Here is a 26,374-nt window from a genome sequence, read left to right as displayed (position 1 = left end):
TAAGATAAAGGCTAGAGCCAGGAAAATACCCTCAGAGGAAATAACTCTTCCTACCAACAAGGTGGCAGTAGTCTGTATTCATCATTCACTATAAACAGAAGGAGCTACTATTAGCTGGCAGGCCAGGAAGCTAGGTAGAGCTCCAAAGTGTCGCACAGACCAGATACTGATTCTAGATCATCACTGTGTATTTCAACGTTCAGATGAAGACTGAAAATGAGAAGAGTCTTCTGAGTGTGTGCTCTGAACTTTTTCTTTACTTTCATCATTTCCCGTTTCGGTTCTCTTGCTCTGGTTCTCTGAGCCGATCAGGTCCTATAGGTTGAGGGGAGGGGCCTCTGTGGATCATCCCACAGATACTTGATCAGTTTGGGATCTAGTGAATTTGGAGGCCAGGTCAACACCTTGTGCTGTTCTTCATGTTTTTTTTTTTTTAGTTGTTCCTAAAGTGTTTTTGTGTGTGTGTCTGTGTCAGGCTGCATCCTGCTGGGGATGGCTGCTGCCATCAAGGAGTGTCATTGCTATGGGGTGGGGGTGCCTGGTTTGGTCTAGGTGGGGTGGGGGTGCCTGGTCTGGTCTAGGTGGGTGCTACATGTCTAAGTAACATCCACACCAATGAATGCCAAGTCCAGAAGTTTCCGAGCAGAACACTGAACTGTCTCCTGTCAGTGGTCATAATGATGTGGCTGATCTGTGTAAGGAACCCTTAGCAAAAAGTAGTTTATTCAAGTGTACTACAAGTATACTTATTTTATACTAAAATTGAGGTAGTATACTTGAAGTTCATTTTATTAAGTATGTTTGGGTATAAGTATACGTATAGGAAGTATACTACAGACCATGTACTTGTAGTGTACTAGAAAGTATACTAATTTAATACTTCTTCAGACTAAATTGGAACATTTTTAACTTTTAACAAAAGTACACTTTCAAGTATACAACTACTATACTCATCTACTGTACTAGTTATATACTTCTAGTCCACGTTTTAGTTCATAAAAGTACACTTTCAAGTATACAACTACTACACTCATCTATATACTACTAGTGTACTAGGTATATACTTCTAGTCCACATTTTACACATTTTAGTTCATAAAAGTATACTCTAAGTATACCACAAGTACACTCTTCAGTATACTACTAGTGTACTAGGTATATACTTCTAGTCCACATTTTAGTTCATAAAAGTATACTCTAAGTATACTTTTATTAACTAAAAACGTTCCAATTTAGCCGGAAGAAGTATTAAATTAGTATACTTTCTAGTACACTACAAGTATATGGTCTGTAGTATACTTGCTATACTTATACTCAAGTATACTTAATAAAATGAACTTCAAGTACACTACTTTTTGCTGAGGGTATCCCAGTTAAGATGTTCACGCTCCACCTGCCTCTCTAACCTGGGAGGTTTCTGAGCTATGACCTAAAATAGACCTTAGAATAAAAGTGTAACACAAAGGTTTTGTTATTTGTAAGAGACTGTAACTGTACATGCAGCGCCATGCAAGGAAATACATAAAGGGCCTTTTGTGTAGTGAAATGTAAAATGTCACATGACAGCAGTATCACATTCTTCTTTTGTCTGAAGACGCAGTCGTCGTAGTCTGGTCTACAGATTCAGGATGAGTGCAGCCTGATTGATTGGTTATTTGAAAGTAAAAACTACTGTATATTATCTACACACGGTGGATTATGTTAACATAATTAATCTCCACCGCAAACAACATCTGTACAGACGGCAGTAACAGCTCACTACTCACACTCTCGCTCACACGCCAGAGAGGAACCAAGCGAGTTTAGACGAAGACTTCCAGGTAAGGGATTACAAAACACCTGGCAGCGCGTTCGTGCCTTTTATTGTTTTTAAATGTTAGTGAGTTGTGCAAACTGCATACGTTGCAAACAAATAAGCAATCTGTGCATGCCGAACTATTATTCCTTTGTTTGCTTTGAGTTCATTTTGGCATCACCTGCTGGTGCACCTTATAACCCCCCTCCCCTCTCCTCCCCTCCCCTCCCCTTCCCCCCCAGAGTGTTTAAAGTCGCTGCTGAAAGATTTCTCACTGTTTCATCACGACTCTCAGCGTGTCACGTCACGTTTGGATCGACTCTCCAGCTCAGATGAGTGATGCTATTGTTCTCAGAGATGAGAGAGATGAGCAAGCTTTGAGTCTAAATATGTTAAATTATGAAATGCATCAGCATCCACCCACTGATCGTAACGTTATTCCGACTTCTTACAGCGTCTTTGAGTTTTAAACCCACACTAAACGCCGCGCTGCATCACACACCCTTCCACTTCGCTTTGTAGACGGTGGACAAGAGTCATTTCTGGATCTATAAATAATCTGGACGTTAGATCATGAGTGTGCAGCAGAAAAAGCAAAGCCAGCTCTCTGACTCGAGCTCGGCTTCAATCGTTGGTCCCGAGCCAGAAAACAGGTTTTCTCATTGCTGGAAAACTGATCTGGCAGCCTGCATATCCGCACACACATGAAATGAAACGCACACACACACACAGAAATATAACACACACATACACACAAACACACTCCTGCATCTGCCCCTGGGGGAGTTTTGTAAGCAATAGCCGACAAGAGCGCTTCCCTTATCTGCACGGCCACTACAGGAAAATCCCAGGATATGGCCTCTCCCAACCCGTCCGTCCAGTCCTGTCACGCAAACTTCTTTAAGGAGGGAACGGGGCCCCCTGAGCGCTGCTCACCTCAAACTCACACTGCATTCACACAAACAGCCTGACAGCCGCACAAAAAGCTGCAGCCCTGACAATGCATACCAGCGCTATTAGCTTTCATGTGCAGCCGTAACAAGAAAACCAACAGTAGGAAAACAGACATGCACAAAAACATGATTTATTTCTGCTTCCTCCGTCAAACGTACACCACACCGCTTCATGTCCAAATCTGGATAATCCTCCACATCCCTCGAGTGCTTTTTTCTCTCTCTCCAGTGTTTGCGTGAGTGAGTGGGCCTCTTCTGCGGCGGCCTGTTTGTTTTCATTCTAGTTTTTCTTCCCCAGCGGTGAACTCTGCGCCGTTGTTCTCTCCTCCGCAACTTTTTCCGTTGATGTTCAGCGCGAGAGCTGCCCACGCTAACTTTGTGTTGCTGCTGCAGGAGAAAAGAACGGCGGGGGTATTAACTCGGGCCAAGGCTTGACCAGAGGGCTGGAGGGCTGGAGAGCTGAAGGCGGTGGTGAAGGAAGAGAAACACACATCTACAGTAACATCAAACACCGACGCCGCAGAGCAACGTCACACACAGAGACAGATGTTGCTGCAACAACACGATCCGATGACGGAGCTGAAAAATGTCTGAATCCTTTAAGTAGAGACTTGATAAGACGCACACTTTGTAAAATATGCACTAGCATCTCATAGCAGCGTCAGTGTTTGGACTTTTGATTGTTGGCTGGTGATCAAAGCCTGGGGGAAGTTGTTGTGTTTCAGACAAGAGCTCAACAAAGACTCTCTAGAGCTAATGGTGATGCTAATGCCTAGCATGTCAGAGCTGCATTCCAGCAGCTTGTTTCTGCACATATAGGCCTTTAAAACTAAACCAGGGTGTTAGCAACCTTTAGCAGATCAATAATACGTCTGATTTTACCGTTCCAGTTAAATTATACTCTATAAAAACATGTCTGCTAATGAGACAGAACTAGACGTTTAATGGTACAAGGGTTCTGGCTCTTATTTTGTGGCATGTGATTATTATTTTATTAGTTATTCCTTTGTTTTCTTTAGATTTACACAGACAAACTGTCGGTTCTGGTCGCAGCTCAACAGAACTGATTCTAGTTGGACATGCATGGAGTATTTGACGTGGTTTGACGTTGGAAAACATCCGGTTCATTGAATATTCTGAGTCTGTCTCGTGTTTGTTCAACCGGCTCGAAGCTGCCTCCACCACAGCTGAACAACTCACAATGGAAACAGGTTGAAGGAGAAGCTACAGGCCTGTGTGGTCCTCTCTGAACAGCTGGAGAGAAGCATCCTCCTGTAACGACTGTTCAATCGTTTCAGTTCAAGCTTTTCTGTTAAAATCTACGACCAAGCCAGAGTTGCTGCCTTCAAAATCGTACGAACCTCATGAACCACAAGACAGCAGTGACTTTGTTCCTCCTTTAAAAGAGCAAACTCTTTTTTAAGGCTAAGGTGCAACTTGACACCAAAAGAGGCCCCGTCTCTGCATCAAACTGTTGCTTCCTGTTTCAGAAAGCTTGTCATTATAGGATTGTTGAGGGTGCGGAACAGGCTTTTTGATGCACAACATCTCAAGGGTTTATCGTCTTCTTTCTCTGTGGGGCAATTACTCCAAAAGGGCCTACGAGGGGCCAGAGTTCTTCCACATAACTGAGCAGCATTAAAATGAAGACAAAAAGAACGAAAACTGAAACCAAAGACACAAGCACTTGAACAGCTCTGTCTTCTTTAGAGTAATAGCACACGCTGAAGCGAAGGAGAGAAAAAAGGAAATGCTGTCACGGCTTGGACGTCTGCCAGCTTTCGGAGAGAGTATAAAGCATGCCAGCAATGCATAGGGGAATATTATCTTGATTTGAAAACATTTAGTTCCAGTAGATCCTGTACAGAGATCTCTGTTCTCACGCAGATGTGCAGGAAAGGGCAGAGCCTGCAACAAATAAGAGCCAATGAGTCGGGTCACTGTGTCCAGAGGTTCGTCCTCCCAGATTAATGGCGTCCGTTCACTTCCACGACTTTGCGTTAGAGGAATGGTCTGGGTAGTTTGTGATCATCAAGGAAAAGCAGAGGTCAAAGCTTACGACAAACTATCAGCAGATCTGAGAGAGCGTTTTGAAAGTACGACTTTCCAGGTCCCGTGTTAGACGCCTAACCTTTGACAATGACTGTATACACAGGTGCTGTTTCAAGCCCAGACTCTGATGATCCCAAATCAAAATAAACAGTCATTATATGCTATTCAAGACTCAACATCTGTTTTCACGTCGGGGTGCATCTGTTGTTTCAATCAACTCTCTGAGCTATTCTTGGCTCTCAGGGCTCGTTTTATCTTCTCGATAAAAAAAAAAAAAAAAAGTGGTGTCATCAGTCGTGGTCCTGGGCACAGACGCGGGAGAAATAACAAAACAAAGCAATATTCAGGTCGCCGCGTTAGGTGTGCCCCACGTATCACATCGCTGAAGAGATTCTTATCGGGCTCCAGGCGGTCAGTCGTAGCTTTCGGAGCGAGAGGAGGCACGTACCACGACGGTTTGAGGCAGAAATACCAACTTCGCCTCGAACAATGTTTCTAAATTTAGCCCCGGTAAATCAGATAGCTAGGACTCGGATGTTGGTAGCTGATGGTGGATGAACATGAATGCTTTGAGTCTGGAAATGAACACATTCAGTCACAGCCCCTTAACTAAATGTAATAATCCTCCTCTGTGTTTCTGATCCAGGGACGACAGCTGATTTTGCTTGAGCACATAAACAAACAGAGCATTTTCTGGAAGACTCTAAATGTCACAGAAAGCCTTGGTGGGCGAGCAGAGCCCGGGTATTTTTTATTTTTTTTTTGTTCAGGGAGATGTAGTGCTGCGGTTTGAAGCTGGAGAGACTCAGAACAAACCTTCCAGAGAATGGAAATTGGAAAAAAAAAATGAAAACATGATTAAATCTGTCTCCCAGCAGCTTGCTTGGATTCTCACGATATACTGAAAGACGAGTCGTGATGTGAAAGCTAACAGACGACCGCTGCTGTCACTGCAGTAAGACGACCTCTGTCGGGACACTGAGCCGACAGGTGAGCCCACGTGTTTTAAGAAGAACCTCCCCCTGATGAGCCGCCAGGACTCCATAACAAACAAGACCAAACTGATTCTCTCTAAAAAAAAACTTCTCCTCCTCACCTCTTCATTCCTTCTGTTACATGTTCACATATCCCCGAATGCCAAATTACATCAAATCAGAGCACCAGATATGGCGTTACCACATCAACGGTGATTGCTAACAGGCCCTGGATGTTTTCAATGAACTTGGAAAGCTAGTCCACATTTTTTTTTTTTTTTTCTCAAATTTCCAACAGCGTCACACAAATATGTCAGCAGCAGCGAGCCACAAGCCTTCCAAAATATCCAGCGCTGCCTCGTGAAGTCACGCTACGAGGCGGGCCGTCCAGCTCGTTCAGAGAGATGTGCCGTTCGGAGGCAGACTGATAACGCTTCACAATCTGCTCGTTAGATCTCACCCCCTAAGACTGCTTACGCTTCGTCTTCTCTCTGAGGCCTTTTTCTTTTACCTAACGATTTACGGGATCCTTATCTTCAGCTCCAGGCATGTCCCCACTCGAACGCCCATCCTAGGCTTATGTTTTGACTGGGATCACCCCAGAGAGCCAACCTTGATGATCTTGTTTAAATAGATAGCAGATCTGTGTTACGGGACTTGAACGCAGAAATTCATCTTCTTCAGTCGGGGCCCAGTTTCTGATATTTAAACCGATAGTTTCTGGTTCCCTTTGCATTGATTGGATAGTCCTACAACCAATCAGAGACATTTGATTGGATCTTTGCAGGAGCTTCATCAGTTCCCAACGGAGAGACCCCAGACAAACCTTTCGCCGCAAAAGATTTGTGGCTACCTTCCAGGCTAGAAGTCATACACGCTCGTTTGCCAGTTCATTAGGTACGCTGGTGAATGCATTCTAATATAATCCTGCACTAAATCCCCCTTCATGACTGTTCTCAAGTTCAGTCAAGTTGAAACAGCAATTAAAACACAGTTGAATCAACATCTCTCTCAGTTATTAGAAACTAATGTTGAACCTTCATGAAGACAAGAGCACGGCTGTTATAATAAGGTGCAATCACTAGTGTACCTAATGAACTGGCCAGTGAGTGGACCTCCAGGTTTGAGGCATCTTCAAAAATCCTTCAGATGGAAAAACATGTGTCTCAGAATAAATATTAAAATAAACTAGAGCAGTAAATCAGCTGATTGATTAGTCAAACTGACTCTTTAAGTCATTTACAAATAAGATTAAATCTAAAACATTCTCTTGCTCGAGGCTCTCTGATGTGAGAAACTTCACATTCTTTGTTTGTTTTAATATTTTGGACCAAAGATGTAAATTCTTGGGAGGTTGACGTGGGCTCCAGGACGTTATGATGTCCAGATTTCACTGCTAAATTTAAACGGTGACTAACTCTGGCAGTTTGTGTTTGTTCCTGCAGGAGCTTAAATGATTCTGCATGAAACACGTTCTGCAAAAAAAACAAAACGGAAGAAAGGACGACGATCTCAGGTGTCAGTGAACTCAAAGCCTGCGTTCGTGATAATAACCTGGATTAGTGAAGGTGATATGAAAGCTACAAAACTCTGCAATCTGATCTCACGCCTACGAACGAACAAATGAACGCTGCCTTTATTTCTCTGGCTTTCCTAAAAGGCTAGCGTGAGGTGTTGAAGGCAGCGAGGACACATACTCTTATATGTTGTTGAGGCTGGATCACATGTCACATCCATCCATGCCGGTGCCAACACAGGCTGTGAAAGCATCTGTGGGCGTTGAGGCGTTGACCTTACATGAGGCGACTATCGTGGGTTAATCTGACTGTTATTGTTAGCATGACAGACTGCAGTCTGCACCGTAGCTACAATTTACTGCTAAACCATAGAATTATGCACAATTACATTACACAATTACCAGTTCACTTTCTTTCTTTCTTTCTTTTCTCTTGTCCTGTTGCTCACCCACACATGCATCCTCTGTCAGACATTTAAACAACGTCACTATATCCGAGTATAATCTCCATCCGTGATACAGATCAGAGCAGAGAATAGAGACGTCCCCATCAAGTTCTTTCGCCCACCGATCTTTTGATATTCACTATGAACCGATCCGAGTCCTGATCTGGTCCTAAATGTCCTAGAGTTGGTCTCCTGTAGCGTCCTAAAGTCTGTCCTTGTCTTCCTTGTCTTCTCCTAGAGTTGGTCTCCTGTAGCGTCCTAAAGTCTGTCCTTGTCTTCCTTGTCTTCTCCTAGAGTTGGTCTCCTGTAGCTTCCTAAAGTCTGTCCTTGTCTTCCTTGTCTTCTCCTAGAGTTGGTCTCCTGTGTCTTCCTAAAGTCTGTCCTTGTCTTCCTTGTCTTCTCCTAGAGTTGGTCTCCTGTAGCTTCCTAAAGTCTGTCCTTGTCTTCCTTGTCTTCTCCTAGAGTTGGTCTCCTGTAGCTTCCTAAAGTCTGTCCTTGTCTTCCTTGCCTTCTCCTTGAGTTGGTCTCCTGTAGCTTCCTAAAGTCTGTCCTTGTCTTCCTTGTCTTCTCCTAGAGTTGGTCTCCTGTGTCTTCCTAAAGTCTGTCCTTGTCTTCCTTGTCTTCTCCTAGAGTTGGTCTCCTGTAGCTTCCTAAAGTCTGTCCTTGTCTTCCTTGTCTTCTCCTAGAGTTGGTCTCCTGTAGCTTCCTAAAGTCTGTCCTTGTCTTCCTTGTCTTCTCCTAGAGTTGGTCTCCTGTAGCTTCCTAAAGTCTGTCCTTGTCTTCCTTGTCTTCTCCTAGAGTGGACTGGATTCAGTCCAATAAATCTTTCAGTCAAAGTTAATGTAGTGTGGAGAGGGTAGCTGGTACCTTGTGTTCTCTACTCCAGAAATGTTCTGGTCATCCAACGCTGCCATAAACTCCCTAACCCTCTCTGGAAGATGTTTCTCCTTGACGCTGTCTCCAGGAAACTTTTCTCTTCTTTTAAACGTTCAGTGTTTGTTGTTGTTGTTTGGGTGCAGCCTCTGACTGAGTGGACTCCATGGATTCTGTTTAGATGATCAACTACTACCACCTCACCACACATCCACATTACTCTAGTTACTGACTGACAGAGGACGACCTTCATGGTTAAATCACCATTTAAACAGAGTAGGAAGAACACATGTTGATGGATCCGACATCCGAAGTACAGAACCATGGGCACTCGGCCCGACATCGTCATGGAGAATGTTTGCACTGACCCAGATGTGGTTAAAGCTGTAGTCTAATGAGTAAGTTCAGTTTTTGTCAGTGTAGAACTCTTTTCATGCATGAAAGCAGTAAACCAGTGAGATATAGTCTCCACAGTCTGAATGTGTTATGATCGTGTCAGTATCATAAAAATGCTCGGTGTAGTTTCACTCAGGATGAAACATACCACAGGTGTTATTGCTTTAACAACGTGCATCAAACTCATCCATTGTTTTCTGCAGAGTACTTCCTGCTCCTCCAGCTGACAGTTAGCTAACAGCTGTTAAAACAATATATATCTTGAAGTGGAGGTTACTTCAGACAATAAACCGCAGGAACATAAATATTAATGAAACGCTCCTTTAAGCAGCTGCTGGATGGATGGATTTCTTTTTCTTTTTTTTATTTTGTGTAGCCTTAAATTCTCCATGACTGCAGCTGTTTTTCTGCAGCATTTTTCTTCACAATTTCAAAGTTTATTTGTGGTCAGAACTCATCTGTATTCATGTCAGACTTTTAAATCACTGCACAAAAATAATACAAAAAATAAAAGGCCTTTTCGTTTGGGTGAATCATTTTGGGTGGGCTGATGTTTTCAGGGTGTTTGTGTCAACAAATGTCAGTCTAGATTTTGCTTCGACAAAAGATGTGGTTCTCAAACTGAGGAGTGGGGCCTCTTCAGGGGACACAGGATCAGTGTAGGGGGACGTGGACGCCCCGGGACGAAAAGACGGACTGGAATGAACTTAAAAGCGTTTTCTGATGCTCAACTTTACTTCACTAAAACTGAACTTGGATCTTTTTTTTTTTTTTTATGTGTTGCTTTCCCAGTAATTGTTAATGATTGATAAAACTGTGGGGTGCTGTGAGGACATGAACCCTTTATCTGGTGTTTGAGGACAGCTGGACTAGATCGCTGTAGGTGAAAGGACACATGGACAAAACTGGCGATGACGGATCTGCAGCCTCATGCAAACATTTCAGACTAAAAGGCTCAAATCAATTAAGTGCACAAAAAAAAATAAAAGATCGTTTTAAATGGGCTTTTATATAAAAGTCTTGCATCACGACTCAATGGAGATTCCACATAATTAAACTATTATTTACGCTCTAAGCCGTTTATTACATTTGTATCTGAAAGGACAACTAAAAACGAAGAGGAGGCGAACGAAGAGGAAGGGAAGGAGGAGGTGGAGGGGAGGGAAAAAGAGGAGTAAGACAAAGAAGAGGAGCAGGAAGATGAAGTGAGGGAAAAGGTAGAAGAAGAAGAGGAGGTGGAGGAGTAGGATGACCCAGAGGTGGAGGAGGAGGATGAAGAAGAGGAGGAGGAAGAGGAGAGGAAAAAGAAGGAGAAGGAAGAAGAGGAGGAAGATTTGAAGGAAAGAGGAAGATAAAGAAGAGAAAAGAGAAAAGGTAGAAGAAGAACAAGAGGAAGGAGAGGAGGAAGACAAAGAAGAGGAGCAGGAAGATGAAGTGAAGGAAAAGGTAAAAGAAGAAGAGGAGGCGGAGGAGGAAGAAGAGGAAAAAGAAGGAGAAGGAAGAATGGGAGGAGGAGTTGGAGGAAGGAGGAAGATAAAGAAGAGCAAAGAGAAAATGTAGAAGAAGAAGAAGAAGAAGAAGGGGAGAAAGAAAAGGCAGAAGGAGGAAAAAGAGGAGGATGAGGCAGAGGAAGAGGAGGATGAAGAAGACCCGTGTGGTTCTGCTGAAGAAGTTGATGCTGGTTCTCATAAAAATGAGTCAGAACACAGTCAGGGTGTCCATGCTGATCTCTGACCTCTGACCACGGACACCTGGAGGAAGGTGGTTCTGGGAAAACATGGCAACCCCCCCCCCATTTCACTTCACTTCCTGGTTATAATGTTGTGGCTGATCGGTGTAAACCTTTGTCCCCTCTTATTAAAAACACAACTTCATTGATCCTTCGCAGATCGACCGACAGTGAACAGACAGAGGAACGGTCACGGGCTGAGAGGCAGGAATTTATTTATCTGAACACGACCAGAGCCGATCTCACCTGCATCACAAAATAAAAAATACAAAGAAGAAGTAGCAGCGCTGGAATGTCACGTCTCCTGTGACTGCATGGACATACATGTCCATTCATACATGTCCATTCATACATGTCCATTCATATGGGGGTGGAGGACGTATCAGAGACGTACCCAGCAGCCTGTCTGCAGAGCTGCTCGTCTAGAACAGATTAAGTCAAAGGTAAACTTTCATGTGCAGGAGGTGGAGCTGAGCAACATCTAACATATAATTGACTAACACATGACTCATCAGCTTTCAAAGACAACACGCAGCCAATCTCAAAAAGAGCGTTTCAGATTTAGTCGAAGGCCGCTGCAGGCGTTGCTCTCAGGGAGGGTGGAGCGAGGTTACAAGTACTGAGGATGTGTTGTTTCCTAAAAACCAGATTCCTGCGTGCTTCTCATTCCTGCCTCGTCTGTCAAACGTTCGGCCGACTGGCGCATTCTCACACGTTCGTCTCAAAATCGGTTTCATTTCTTCTGACGGCCGCTGAGCGTCGGCTCGGTTTTAGTCTCGCCGGCTACGCAGAGGGGTAAACTTCAGACTGCACCGCTCCGTCTCAGAGTCTCCCAAATAACTGTAGTTCGCTGTAGTTCTAGAGTTTTAAGGCACAGTGAGAAGATATCCCAGGAGATAACTTGTTTACTTTGTGCACATTGTTACTACACTGCAAAGATTTCTTAAGCATTTATCTGCCTCTGTTCATTCCTGCCTCTTCTCCTAGAACAGTGCCACGCCGCTGCCAGGAATGCGTATCGTGTAAATCGTGTCATTTGTGCACGCATGTGAAACCTTACGTCTTGAAAAACTGCTGCAAAGCTCTAACTTAACTCCACAGGGAACCTTTAAGAAGTCTGAGGCCTTGAAACTAAAAGCTGCCAGGTTAGTTCATTAATTACAACAATATATATAAAGTAATACTGGATTTAAGAATTAGATTTTCCTTGAATCAGTCTTTTAAATATTTGCCGTTTTGCACCAACTAGAGTTAAACCTCTTTCAAAACTCTGCAAAATAGTTTGTAAACACACTAAACACTGAACTGAATCAGTCCTAGTGTCAGCAGCGAGGATGTTATGGCATGTTAGACGAGTGTGGTCCTCACCTTTGAAGTAGCTCTTGACCCTCAGGTATCCCACGCTGAGGCGGAGGACCGACAGTTTGTCCAGACGAGAGCGTACCTCCTCCGGAAAGGGCAGAAGGTCCATGAGCCTGTCCAGCTCCCCGTTCAGCCGATCCCGGTGGCGCTTGGAAGGGTTCGATTTGACGACATCGCTGCCATCCGAGACCTTCTTTCTGGAGAGCAACAAAAGAAAATATCTCGTTACCGCCAACTCTGAAGATGAAGTCTGCGACCAGTTTAGTTCCGGCCTGGCTAACGGGGCCCAGCGACAGCATCTGCTGTGGGTGGCACACACGTTTAAACATGAGCCACGTTCATGTTCACGTTTTAGCTTCGTGGGATAAAACAAAAAGAGACAGAAGCAGCAGAAGACAGCAGCGCAGTGTTTGCTGAAAGCAGCTGATAATGAAGTGTGGTTTCGTTGGCCAGATGATCTTTTGTGGTGGAAGACAGGAACTTGTGATTTCAGCTCTGAACCACATAAAGTGAGAATATGAAACATGTATTGGTTTTATATGAAACACAAGGAACAAAAAGTTGATAACAGAAAGGCAAGGTTTGTCGTCAACACAAACTGTCCGGTGTTGGTATTAAAGATTAACTCCTGCTGGGTTCTGTAGGTTAGCATTAGCTAACAGGACGATAGGATGCGCTACTGAACATCCATTAAGGCGATGTTTGGCTTTTCTGGTGTGTCCCACACAGTGAACCAGTCCACAAGATGCTAGCTCTAGCTAATGCTGAGGTAGAGAGTTATTTTCTCTCAGGTGCATATACCAGCTGGTTGTTGGCTTTAGTCTTTGGTGCAACTTTTCGGCTCAGACACAACAAACCTTTTTGCTGGCAGTTCATTGACGTCGGTTTGTTGTGTCCTAGCCTCAAAGGTTTTACTGAGCTACCTAGCTTGAGTAGCTTAATGCTAACTACATGTCTGAAAGAGCACATTGAGACATGAGTCTTCAATGGATCAAAACAACGTCATCGAATTACAGGTGAGCCTCCACCCACAGATGTTCCTGATAAAAACCTAAACCCTCCCCTCGGACATTTACAAATGAAGACTTGAATGAAACGTCTTCACAAACCCAACTGCCTTGTTTTTCAGATGTCTGAAAATAAGGATGAACCAGTCTATTTGGTCTTTATGGACACACAACCATGAGAACAACACAGAGCGCAACGTCTTTCTCAGCCAGGCATAAATAGCACAAATACCAGCTTGCAAAATATACAACATCACCACAAATCACTCCTTTGGCTACTTATGTAGTTTGTCAAAATGGAAACCAGTTTTTTATCACGGCAGCTGCTTTACGATCATTTGGCCACCCAGGCTCAAGTGCAAGAGGCAAACTGGCGAGGCTCGATGGAGATTAATGTCATCACAAATCAGACACACATGCTTCACCAGGTCTGAGAGCAAGAGAAAGTGAGAAATGGGGACGACACTCGAAACCACTGTTATCATTCCTGCAGCACACACCTGCACAGAAACACACAGATATCTGGTGGTAAAGGACATTTATGGAGCTTTTAGAAATAACTAACCTCAGAATCTAGGGACACTGGTTCCTGCAGAGAACAGGGAGCTGCAGGAATAATGGTTTTAAATTTCAATTAACGTCTTAAGAGCCAGAACAAGAGTCAGATTATTTAGTTTCCATTCTTAAACGCATTTATATTAAGTATAAATAAAGTGAAGTTGTAATAATGTTAATTTAAACCTTCTTACTTCACCAAAAACAGGTCTCTTTAAGTCATTTCATCCTCTTTTCACATATATTCCAAAAACGAAAGAAGCACTGATTTCCAATTAAATTTAAATCTGGACTTTCCTACATCGCAATACGTTTATTATTTCGTTTGACATTCAGAGTCTTTTATTTTTTAAACCACACCTCTGTATCTTTCAGGTTCAGTATCTCACCTCTGCAGAGTAATCTCAGAACATACGACAGCAACAATGAATACAGCTGTTTAGATGTAATAAAGATGTTCCTCAGCTTTTGCCAGGTTTCTTTTGCCTTAAGTTTGAATGCACTTAGCTCTGACGTAATCTATTAAATATTTTACCAGCACGGTCAGTGATTAAACTGAACTGTAGGATGTCGATGCTCTGACTTTGCTTCAGTTCTTTTTTGTTTTGATTACTTCTGTCTAAGAACCACAGGTCGATTTGCCTCGCAGCGAACCGTCTCATTTAATTTTAGTCTCAAGTCGTTAAAGTTCAGCAAAATTCAGCTTTTGCCAAATCTTTTTCGAGTTCTGTGTACAACTGTTTGCATCCAAGGTTCTGCAACGGAAACGTTCAGACTGGGAACAGTATATACTCAATAAATAAAAAACAAATCAGGATATGGACAGAGGAATAACAACAGATAGACATGAATTAGGAGGTTGCTGCCAGTCATGTTATGCAGACGACACACTGGTCTACTATCTAGATGTTTAGAAGCCTTTGCTGCTGATGCTGCTGTGAATCAGTCTATTCATCCACGTCAATCAATAACTAAACCTACAACAAATGACCTGTGTATGACTTGTGACCATCAGACCTCCAGCATACCCTGTCCTCAGATGACTCTGAATGAGTTAATTCATTCAAACGTTCATGTTCTCCCCGATTGCTGCAATACCTTCCACGCTTGTCCTAGTCAGGCCACGCTACAGGACCCACAAGAATACAGCCGCCAGTCCTCACGTCCTCGTCACAGGGCTCAGAGTAAGAATGAAAATGTCCTGCTGATCACCTTTAAGATACTGCACGACCTTGCCCCGAGTTACATCTCTAGGGTTTTTACTCTATACTCTACCACCCACCTACTCCAGTGTTTCAGTCTTGGCCTTATTTCTTTATCCACTCAGATTACAAAACTAAAGGACGTAGTGCCTTTACTGCGTCGGCCAACTATCTAAAAATGTTAGGACTATTAGGTCTCTGGATGGTTTAAAGTCAGACAGGCCTTTTTCCTAGTTTGCACAGATTGTATGTGGTTCATTATGTTGCCCTGGCAATAGATTTCTGTTATGTTTTATTGTCTTAAATCATTGTTTCATATTTTTTCCTCTTTTATTGAATATGATTCATTTTCTTTTCTCATGTCTCGTTTTAAGAAGTGCTACATAAATGGACAGACATGATGTCTAAAGCAGGAGTCTTCTCTGTAAATATTTAGAAGCTGTATCAGTCTGTCTACTTGTAATCACATTGAATCACATGGTTTCTGGCCTAAAACACTTCAGAGCATCCACTGCAACTACCACCGTGGCATGACTCCAGTTTCAGGCCACAACTTCCCAACCTTCTCCCCAAATCTTGCCTTTTACCGAAACTTTGGTTAATGGCAGGCTATTAAATTTCCTCCGCTGCCACTAAACTGGAGTTCTGGCCTCATACCAACGCCGTACCTTCTCAGAAATGGCGAAGGACTGATCTCACTCTTGAGAAATGCTCAGCAGAGACAAAAGCCAGCATTCACGACCATTTTTTCCACCTTGATTTGCTATGGATCACGGGGTTGAGCAGCAGACATCAGGGCGTTCATTGTGCTAAAAGGAAGATGTTTCTACCGTAACCCTCAATTTCTGTTTGGATTCCTTATCTCGGCAGGACAATGTCGAGGCGAAGAACAAAAACACCTCTGTCTGGGATGTAAGGCAGCCAACGTCTGCTGTAATGGCGCTGACACACATTCATCTGCTCAGATCCAGAAGGGTTGACTCAGAGGTCGTAAAGCATCAAAAGTGTGCTTTTTCATGTACAAACAGAAACTTATATGAAAGTGAGACCGTTGCAACCTTCAAAGAATCCCAGACAGATGGAAATAAATTAAAGTGAGGAGAGAATAAAGAACAAGACCATTTAATATTGTATTATTGAACAACATTTTGAGAAGAATGAGCAGTTCTGAAGCTCAGTGTGGCGTCTCCAGCCGCCGCCATCTAACTCCCAGCTGATTCAACAATAGTCAAAGAGGTGAAGCATGAGTGGAGCTGAAGCTAAAGACAGTTAGCAACCTGTGTGGACACCCACCTGCCACCCAAAGCAGCCGCATTCCTTAATTTTGCAGAAGAGGTGAGTTTGATAAAAGAAAATTCATCATTAATAGAGAAATTAACTCTAGAGGACAAAACTGTCTCAGTGTCAGGATGGAAACATGTTGATTTCTGCCGTAAAGTTGCACATTTTAACGTGGAGGTCTGTGGGGATCGGAACAAGCATCTCGCGGACATTTTTCAGCCGTGGAGTGTTGGATGAGTTCGTTCAATGAGTGACGACTACTGTGCGGGTTTTGGAAAGTACCTGGACAGGGGTGGCCTGTTCCATCCAGAATCAGAGTCTGGTAAGTCGCAATTTGGATTTCATTAACTGATACAGAGCAAAACAAAATACCCCTGCATCAAGTGGATAGTCCTCTAACCAATCGGAGACTTTTAGCTGAAAACTAATTCAACTCCACATAAAATGATCTGACTGGCTCGGCAGATTGTGCTCTGGGAAGCCTCCTCTGTTGCAACAAGCAAAGGGTTTTTACAGCCTTTAGAAACACTGCTCTATAACACTGGGCCATGCAAACAGATTCATTTGGCAGATACTTTCGTCTCAGATGAGATTTCTCCCTACATCTATACACATCAGGAAAACAACTTGGGGTTCAGTGTCTTGCTCAAAAGCACTTTGTGTACTTTAGGGGCACTCTGACTTTGACGTGGCATTAACATCAGGATAGTTTACGTTTAAACCTTCAAACTGTAGAAACAAATGCTGTCATTTTAACCCATTAGCTTTACATGCAAATCACATAACAGTTTATTTTAAGTGCTCCACAGTGCAGACACATTTACATTTATCTCTAAGACAAACAGACATTTTCACAACATTAGTTATAATTAAAGCTATATTGATATTGTCAACTGGAGGTGGTGTTCAGGTTGTATTTCAGACACTGTGTCTGTTAGAAGACAACAGAAATGGTAAAAAAGTGTGTGTTGTTTCTGAACACTTTTCTTTGAAATGAATCGAGGGGCAAAGAACAAAGTGTAATGTTCAGACACACCTCTTATCAGCATGTCTGCCAACATGTGCTCCTCACAGAGCCTCTAGTTTACTCTGCAAAAGAAAATTATGTGTGCACTGGAGGTAAATTATATCTCCTTATTAGGGACATAATTGTTTGCTGAAATAAAAAGTGCAGAGTTTATAATTGAGCGTTTCAAACATCCAAATAGGGGGGCTTTAATGAGCCCCATACGCTGTAATTAACTTTTTCAAACTGAACAGTTTTCAGCAAAACCTGTAGGAATGCTGCTGAAAAAAAATCAACACAGAACAAACCAGCTTCCAAATATATTTCCTGTGTCGTTTGCAAACTCACTAAAAGAGGCTTGAAGACTAGTTCTGGAAAACAGTATGCAGAGTACATCAAATTGGTATTTTTCATAATATAATAGTATGCATGGCAAAGGGAGTCTGGCAACATGTGCAAGTCCTGCACTGGGGTAATAAAACAGAGAATCTGGATGGGCAGATCTGCCATGGAATGCCCCTGTGTAGTGACCACAACTTTTTACAGTCGGGCTCAATGGTGCCTTTGTGCAGCTGAGCCCAGCTGGCCGTCCAGGAAACCTCAGCCCTCGCAGCGCAGTCCCACATCTTCAGAAACACAGACGTCTGCACACAGGCCACCTTTTTATTTTGGGATTTACACTGGGAACTGCCAGTGCACAAACTGCCAGATCAGAATGAGCAGACATATCTACACCGCTCGCTAACGACTCAAAGAGCGCACAGCGATTTAAAATCATGGGAAAATTGGTTTATGTTATAATCTGCTGTATGTTTGCAGATTTGACTTCTTTACTTATAGTTAGTTTGCTGTCTAGTGCTGTGTTTAGAGCGTCAGTCTACCTAAAAGTAATTACAAGATGCAGCCTTTCATTCGCAGAGGTCATGAGTTCATATAACCTATTAGACAGTTTATTAGGTACGCTAGGTGACAACTACATGCATCCTAATATAACAGTCCTGCACTAAATACCAAACATCAACTCTCTAGTTTGAGCTCTGTTTTGGACTCCACCAATTTGTAACACTACGTAAATGGGAAACAGTCGAGTAAAAGTATATGATGTATTTCTGTACTTCGTCACAGTTCATTATGTGACGAATGGTTGAAATGACAGTATTTCCCTTTTAAATGTGGAGGTACAAGTGTAACTTTGCTTAAACTGGACATAGCCAAGGGAAGTAAAGGTACTTTGAAATGTTTCTTCAGTAAATTAAGTATTAAGTAGTCCATTAAGTGATTAGCATGTAAAGAAATTGGGTTAAACTGACAGTATTTTATTCTGAATAAAGATATGAGGATATAACTGTTTGCGTAAACTGGAAGGTAGTATAAGCACCTTGAAATGTAATTTAATTAAACGAGGTACATCTTACTTCGTGATGAGCATGTAAAGCTAATGGGTTCAAATGCCCATTTTGTGATTAGCATGTAAAGCTAATGGGTTCAAATGCCCATTTTGTGATTAGCATGTAAAGCTAATGGGTTCAAATGCCCATTATGTGATTAGCATGTAAAGCTAATGGGTTCAAATAGTCCATTATGTGATTAGCATGTAAAGCTAATGGGTTCAAATAGTCCATTAGATGATTAGCATGTAAAGCTAATGGGTTCAAATGACAGTATTTCCCTTTTAAGTGTGGAGGTACAAGTGTAACTTTGCATAAACTGGACATAGCCAAGGAAAGTAAAAGTACTGTGAAATGTTCTTCAGTAAATTAAGTACTACTATACTTCATCATAGTCCATTATGTGATTAGCATGCAAAGCTAATGGGTTCAAATGCCCATTAGATGATTAGCATGCAAAGCCAATGGGTTCAAATGGCAGTATTTCCCTTTTAAGTGTGGAGGTACAAGTGTAACTTTGCATAAACTGGACATAGCCAAGGAAAGTAAAAGTACTGTGAAATGTTACTTGAAGTACTTGAAGTACTCAATGCTTTGTAACTGTCCATTTATGTGATTAGCGTGTAAAGCGAATGGGTTCAAACATCCATTAGATGAGAAATATGAAATATGAAGATCTAAGTGTAAATTTGCATAAACTGGAAACTAGTATAATCACCTTAACATGTCATTTTAGTAAATAAGGCACACTTGTACTTTTTTATAATATATAATTAGCATGTAAAGCTAATGGGCTAAAATGACAGTATTTCTCTCTAAAATGTGAAGATTAAAATGTAAAACTATGCTAAAATGTTAATAAGTTGTGTGAAAGTGTCTCAGAGTTGCCCTGAAGCCAGTGTACTCCCAAGCTTCCTCGTGTAATTTGGTCTAAAAGCTTAAAAAGACACAACAATGCGTGTAGAGGAGCGGAGCAGCCACTTCCAGCCAGCTCTGATCCCTGAGCCATGGCAGCGAGCGCGAGGCCCTATCACATTACAATAACATACTCGGAGCCCGCGAGCCCTCGCCTCCCCCCCCCCCCCGCCCTCCTCGGAGCATCGCGTGAGAGCAGCAGCCGACTCTCCAACTTGATTGTGATTAATGCGCGAGGGCAAGATATCCATGCCAGATCCAGCTAGACGCATTCTTAAGGTGGTCCGGGAAAGAGGGAGACAAAAAAAACCCCGAGGAGCGAGAGAGTGGAGAGAGTGGAGAGAGTGGAGGCTCTGCAGCACAAAGACGCGTTAGCTGGAGTTAATCTGACAACTTTCTGCTCTACAGTTACTAACATGAGGCTAATAAAACTTAACAAGAGCACACGGTCCACCTTAAATCCTGTAATCTTAATTTTGAGCACAATTTGATTTCATAACTCGATTACGAGCTAATTTAATTTGTAAGGCTTTATATTTATATTTAATTGGGTATTTTCTGTGACATTAAATGACTTTATAATCGTTACTGCTTCCTGAACATTGTCTTGTAACTTTTTCGTGTAGAGATATAAACTTCCGCTCGGCTCTTTGTGACCAGACTTACTGTTTGAGGACGGGCTTCTTCCTCTTCTTGTTCGCGTACGTCCCCGGGTTTCCCAACATGGTGTCACTTTGCTTTAAACTCTCATAAAATAAAAAGTAAAAACTTCAAGGCAGCGTTCGTGTAGCTCGTTTACTCCTCCTCTACGGACGAGTCCTCCATCCCGACTCCCACGCTACGTAAACACAACAGAGAAGCCGCCGTGGTCCGCGGAGGTTCGGTGCCGCATTGACAGCTCCCGTGGGCGGTCACCGTCTCTGACCTTGGTCCGCTGCACCGGTCCGGTCCGGTCCGGGTGAGATCAGCAGACGGGGTTCAGCAGCAGCTCGTAAGCTTTTAGAGAAGGGGAGGAAATGTAAGTTAAGAGAAGTTAGAGCCCGTGTCCAGCCCCCTTTCTCTGGATAAACAACGCCGCCGTGTTATTGTAAAGTCAGAGTCACTGGAGTTCTCTCTCTCTCTCTCACACACAGACACACACGGGGCGTTTTCAGGAAATGTGCATGTACAGTGTGTAAGAGCTGCTTTTTAAGGTGGACTGGACTCTTTGTGGCTGCTTTTGTAACATCCACACATTATGACTTATTGTGACTTTTTGAAATCTCACTCGGAGCCACAGAAGAAGAAATACCCGCAAACTTTACTTAAGTAAAAGTAACTTAATGTAAAATACTCCTCTGCAAGTCAGCATCTGTCATGAAACTAGCGACTTAAGTAAAACTACACGAGTATTAGCAGTAAAACTGATAATATCTGACATATTTGTTTACAATTATTGTGCAACAGGTACAACAGAGGAAGATATATCCTCATACTTTCAAAGTCAAAGTTTTGCATGAAAAGTACATAAGTATTAGCAGTAAAATTAACTGTTGTATGAACTGTTGTATGAATATGACAGAAGAAACACCCATAACCTGTACTGAAGTAAAAGTACTGCAGAGTAAAATACTCCATTACAAGTCAAACTCTTGCATGAAACTCCATACTCAAGTAAAAGTACATAAATATTACCAGGAAAAATGTATATAGACAACTGATGCACAGATATATATACACACAGTACATATATGACAGAAGAAGATGTATCCTCATACTTACTTTAATACTTGCATACTTCAAGTTAGAGTACTACAGTGTAAAATACTACATTACAAGTCAGCATCTGGCATGAAACTGCAGTCTTAAGTAAAAGTACATGAGTATTAGCAGTAAAACTGATAACATCTGACGTATTTGTATACAATTATTGTGCAACAGGTACGACAGAGAAAGACACATCCTTGTACTTTACTGAAGTAAAAGTACTACAGTGTAAAATACAAGTCAAAGTTTTGCATGAAAAGTACTAGCATTGAAGTATTAGCAGCAGTAAAATTGTATTCACTGTTGTATTTATGAATATGACAGAAGAAACATCCACATCCTGTACTGAAGTAATATTGAAGTAAAAGTACTACAGTGTAAAATACTCCATTACAAGTCAAACTCTTGCATGAAACTCCATACTTAGATTAGATTAGATTAGATTAGATTCAACTTTATTGTCATTACACATGTACAGGTACAGAGCAACGAAATGCAGTTTAGCATCTAACCAGAAGTGCACATGGCATAAATATTATGGTAAATAAGTCTGGTTTTTACAGCATATGGACAATATTTACAGATCAGAACCTATGTACAGGTGAGACCATATATACAGGTTAATGAGCAGGATATACATAATGATTGAGTGAGGTACTATGAACATGTTATACAGATGGATTTGTTCGTTAAATGTGAGTAGACTATAAACAGGAACTATAGCATAACATAATTTACAATAGAGGAGATGGCAGATGATAAATTAGGCAATACAAAAACAGATGACGTGAGCAACTTACAGTGCAAAAATAAACAATAAGCAGTAGCTATCTAAGTTACTAGACTAGTAACTTAAGTAAAAGTACATATTACCAGGAAAAATGTATGTAGACAACTGATGCACATATATATACAACATGTATATGACAAAAGAAGATGTATCCTCATACTTTACTTACTTTAATACTTGCATACTTACATACTTTAAGTTAAAGTACTACAGTGTAAAATACCCCATAACTACTCCATTAATACTCAATTGCAAGACAAAGTCTTGCATGAGTCCTACTTAATTAAAAGTACATATATATTATATATGTATATATTATACATATATCTGATGTATATACAACTGTATTTATATGACAGAAGAAGAAATATACACATCCTTTACTATGTAGAAGTACTACAGCATAAAATACAAGTCAACTTATTGCATGAAACTCCATAGTTAATTAAAAGTGCATTAAAAAGTCTTAGCACTAGAAATTATTATCTGACATATGGTCACATGATGGACTGTGACACAGTATAGAAGTACTTCTTTTCTGAAGTACTACTTCAGGGTACTTTTGCACAGAAAACTAGGACTTCACCGGGAAGTACGGACATATCCATATACTTTACTAAAGTAAAAGTGCAGCAGTGTGAAATACTCCATTAAAAGTCAAAGTCTTGCATGAACTGAAAGTACTAACAGTACACACACACACACACACACATATATATATATATATATTATCAGTAAATATGATTATATCTGACATCAGTAACAGTGTTCATTCATTATACAGTTAGATTTTGTAATTAGTTTAGTATAAGAATCATATTTATTACGACATGTATTTGTCTTGGTGATTGTTGCAATGAACATAAGTCACGTCTGAGTTTAAATAAGGAAAGAGCTGTACACTTTTACTTCTTTATGTATTTATGTCATAATATATAGTAGTAGGAGTAGTTATTGTCATGTCTGCATATATGTATCACAGTGTTTTCATTGATATGTTGAGGAAGTGACAGTAAACCTGACTTGAATCTTTATTAACACTACTTTATATCTGGTTTAATAAACAGCAGATGATTGTGAGAGCTCAGCAGATCATCAGTGCTTTTAGTTTCTGGACAAGAAACAAAAAAAGAGTAAAAGGTTGGAAACCACTTGTTTATAGTCTGTGTTTAATCTTCAAACTAAAGTTAAAGTCAAACAAATGCAGTGGAGAGAAAGAATAAAGTGCAATAAAATGGGAATGATATATACTGGAAGTACCTGTAAACTGTATTTAAGTACAGTACTTGAGTACATGTGCTTTCTGCCATCGAACGTCCCATGAGCAAATACTCAAATACTCAAGTTTAGGTTTCTCAAATATGCTCAATGGTAATGTGTAATAAAGTTTAAAAAGCTAAAGAGAGGAAGAATGAACGCGTACAGCCAGCAGTGGTCCCTAAAAGGCAACGAGGCTGCATCCAATTACAAGAACTCAGAAATATTCGCCCCTTAAATTTTGGTTTGGTCTTTGTTTTCATGGAAAACCAGCCAAGGACAATGCATTACATTAAGTTACAGTCGGGATTAGTATGAAGAGCGCGGCACAAGTGTCTGAAAATAGCACTTAGTGTGAGTAAATATACTTCTGTGCTTCATAACGAGACCTAAACAGACGTTTCCAGATCTAATCAGGAAGCTTAAAACTAATCTCAGATAATCAGCTCCTTTTCTTTTTCTTTTTTGTTTTTACTGACGTACATCTGTAATAAAACTGCAGAGCTGCCTCTTGATCATCAAACCAAGTGAAACGAGAAACAAGGCTCGTCCTGTTTGTTAATAAACGTCATGTACGAATTATTATTCCAAACATTATTTTCATTACCGTTCACACTGATGTGGGAATTTATCACCAGCGTTTAGACGTTAATCTGGAAGCGGCGGTAATTACTTCCTGATGAAAACTGTAAAATGTCGCCCCGTCTTCTTCCAGTAGAATCAGCTCGGCTCAGTTTTATTTAAATAAAACGTCTTTAACAAAACAAAGTGTCTGAAGACGCTTCTCAGAGCCCAGACGGGAAGATCTGTAGCGGAGATACTGCAAATAAAATAACTTTGAGATTTTCTTAACTACTGATTACGTACAGGGTTTCAAACACACCATTCAGCCATAACATTATGACTAGCTATGTGTTATCATGGCTGGTGGGATGTATCAGGCAGAAAATAGAACATTTTCTCCTCAAAGTTCATTTTAGAAGCAGGAAAACCATGTTCCTGGTCTGAAGTGGATCAGTACTCATCAACGCTGGTCCAAGGAAGGAGGAGAACCAGAGCCAGTCAGGGTCCTGGACCATGTGGTTCCACTGAAGAAGAGGTTGATGCTGGTTCTGACAGAAATGAGTCAGGGTGTCCATGCTGACCTCTGACCTCTGATGGAAGATCAGAACCGGACCGCGGAGACCTGGAGTGAGGTGGTTCTGGGACCACATGGCCCCCTTATTGTCGTCATGGGGATGGACTTGAGCGCTGTTCATTGGGTGGTACGTATCCAGCTCTCCATGGTAATGAGGACGTTTGATTAGATTATCTATGAGCTGGTTTTCATGTCGTTGTGTGTCGTGCTCTGTTCTGCTGCAGCGTCTGGATCTGCTCTCTGAAAGGTGCTTGTTGAGCTGGAAAGTCTTTTCTTCTCAGGCCTGGCTCTGTGCACAGCCCTGGGTATTGTCGTGTTCCAACAGGAAAGGACCTTCCCCAAACTGCTAGCACCTCTATTGTCTAATCCCTCTGTGTGTTGAGGCGTTCAGGTTTCCCTTTAACTTCTCAGAACCCTGGAGCCGTCGCTCTGCGTCGCTCTGCGTCGCTCTGCATCTACATGCTGCTGCTCTATAGTCGTCCAGTACGACAGGTTTAATATCTTTAATATCAGTACTGATATATCTAGTATAGTTTTATACGTACATATACTCGTATACTGTCTTTAAACAGATATTTATACATGTTACAGTACCACATATCTTCAAATCTTTAGTTATTGCATTTATATATATTACAGTACGCTGCATATCTTTGTATATTTTATATATACTTGTACATATTTATAATTATCTATCTATCAATCTGTTTATTAAGAACTGTCCCGGTGAAGGTTGGACTGGCCTGTGGATGGACGCTGTCCCCTCCAGTGGAGCTCTGGTCAGGGCTGCAGGTGTTGTTGAGTCCCGTCATGTCTCCTCTCACGTCCCCTCTCACGTCTCCTCTCATGTCTCCTCTCACGTCCCCTCACATGTCCCTGTACCGTCTCCGTGCAGGGCCTGTCTGATGCATGGACGTGTATTCTGTCCTCTGACAGGCGTCTCAGTGACATTCACCAGAGATTTTTGTCGCCACTCCTCGCGTCCCGGCCGGTGACAGCTAGAGACATGTTGCGGACGGTTGCCATGGCGACCATTCACACCCTAAGCCCTGTGTGAGCGCGTCGTCCTTCTGTAAACAGCGGTGTTTATCTTGGGCACACTCGACTTCCTCATAGCAGCTGTCTGTTCACATTCCCTGAACTCTGTCGCTGCTGCCGCCGACGGCGCAGAGGTGGCACTTTTACTTTTAGTGAACCACGCGGCGCAGACACGGCAGACTGCAGGCTGCACACATGACCGCCTCTGCTCATGACGCCTTTGTCTTCAAGTGAGTCACTGGTGTAAAACTACACGCCGTTTGCATCTGAATACGACTTAAAATCAGAGTCAGGAGCTTTTCTGTTTTCTTCTTCTTCTTCTCTGTGTGTTTGACAGCTGGATGACTGAGAGACGCCCGAGGGGAGAGCTGCGTCTCTCAGAGCGGATACTGTCCCCCCTCAGGCCAGAGCCCCAGATATGTTCTTCTGATTCTGAAGACAGAGGCTTTACACGCTGCACATACATCATTATTTCCCTGCTGTCTACACAACCGCTCTAGTTCAGGCTGTCGCTGCAAAATCATGAATGACCTGAAACTAAAGCTGGAAACATCAGAGCAGCTGCAGCAGAGAGCTTTCTACCAATAACTGAACAGTCACTTGCCATAACATTAGGTACACTAGTGAATGCATTCTACCCGCTGGCCTTCAGTCCAGGCTGCAGAGAGTTTATTTTATTTGCTTGGTTTCTATTTTATTGGATCATATTTACTGTTTTTATATTAATGTTGCTTGAATTAAACTTTGACGTGAGCCTTCGTGAAGGTGGTGACTCACCTGGATGATCATTGTGTAGTTTGTGGTTCTGATAAACTGGATTTAAATAAACACTAAAGAGTTTCTGTTATCTGGCCCCGCCCACTGACCTCTGAGTCAAAATAATAGGAACACGTTATCAGTTCAGTAGAACCAGAAACCACCGGCCTGGAGGCCAGAGATGCTTTCTGCCTGCAGGT

The 26,374-nt window shown here is 42.0% G+C and overlaps 1 protein-coding gene across 1 annotated transcript in view; it reads right to left on the bottom strand.

Annotated features, from left to right (window-relative positions):
* The window catches only part of LOC311488647 (aryl hydrocarbon receptor-like), a 30,245-nt gene extending 9,656 nt beyond the window's left edge, over window positions 1-20,589 (bottom strand). Inside the window, exons 1-2 of the mRNA XM_084545462.1 lie at window positions 20,116-20,589; window positions 12,102-12,292 (exon numbers count right to left, since the gene is read on the bottom strand). Of these exons, the coding sequence (XP_084401588.1) occupies window positions 12,102-12,292; window positions 20,116-20,174 (250 nt within the window). The 5' untranslated portion in view covers window positions 20,175-20,589. The remainder of the gene's footprint in view (window positions 1-12,101; window positions 12,293-20,115) is intronic.
* Between the last annotated feature and the right edge of the window lie 5,785 nt (window positions 20,590-26,374).

Source organism: Chelon labrosus (assembly GCF_963514085.1).
Source record: "Chelon labrosus genome assembly, chromosome: 5".
NCBI lineage: Eukaryota > Metazoa > Chordata > Actinopteri > Mugiliformes > Mugilidae > Chelon > Chelon labrosus.
Note: the sequence above shows the minus strand (reverse complement) of the source record. Positions and strands in the feature narration are given on the sequence as shown.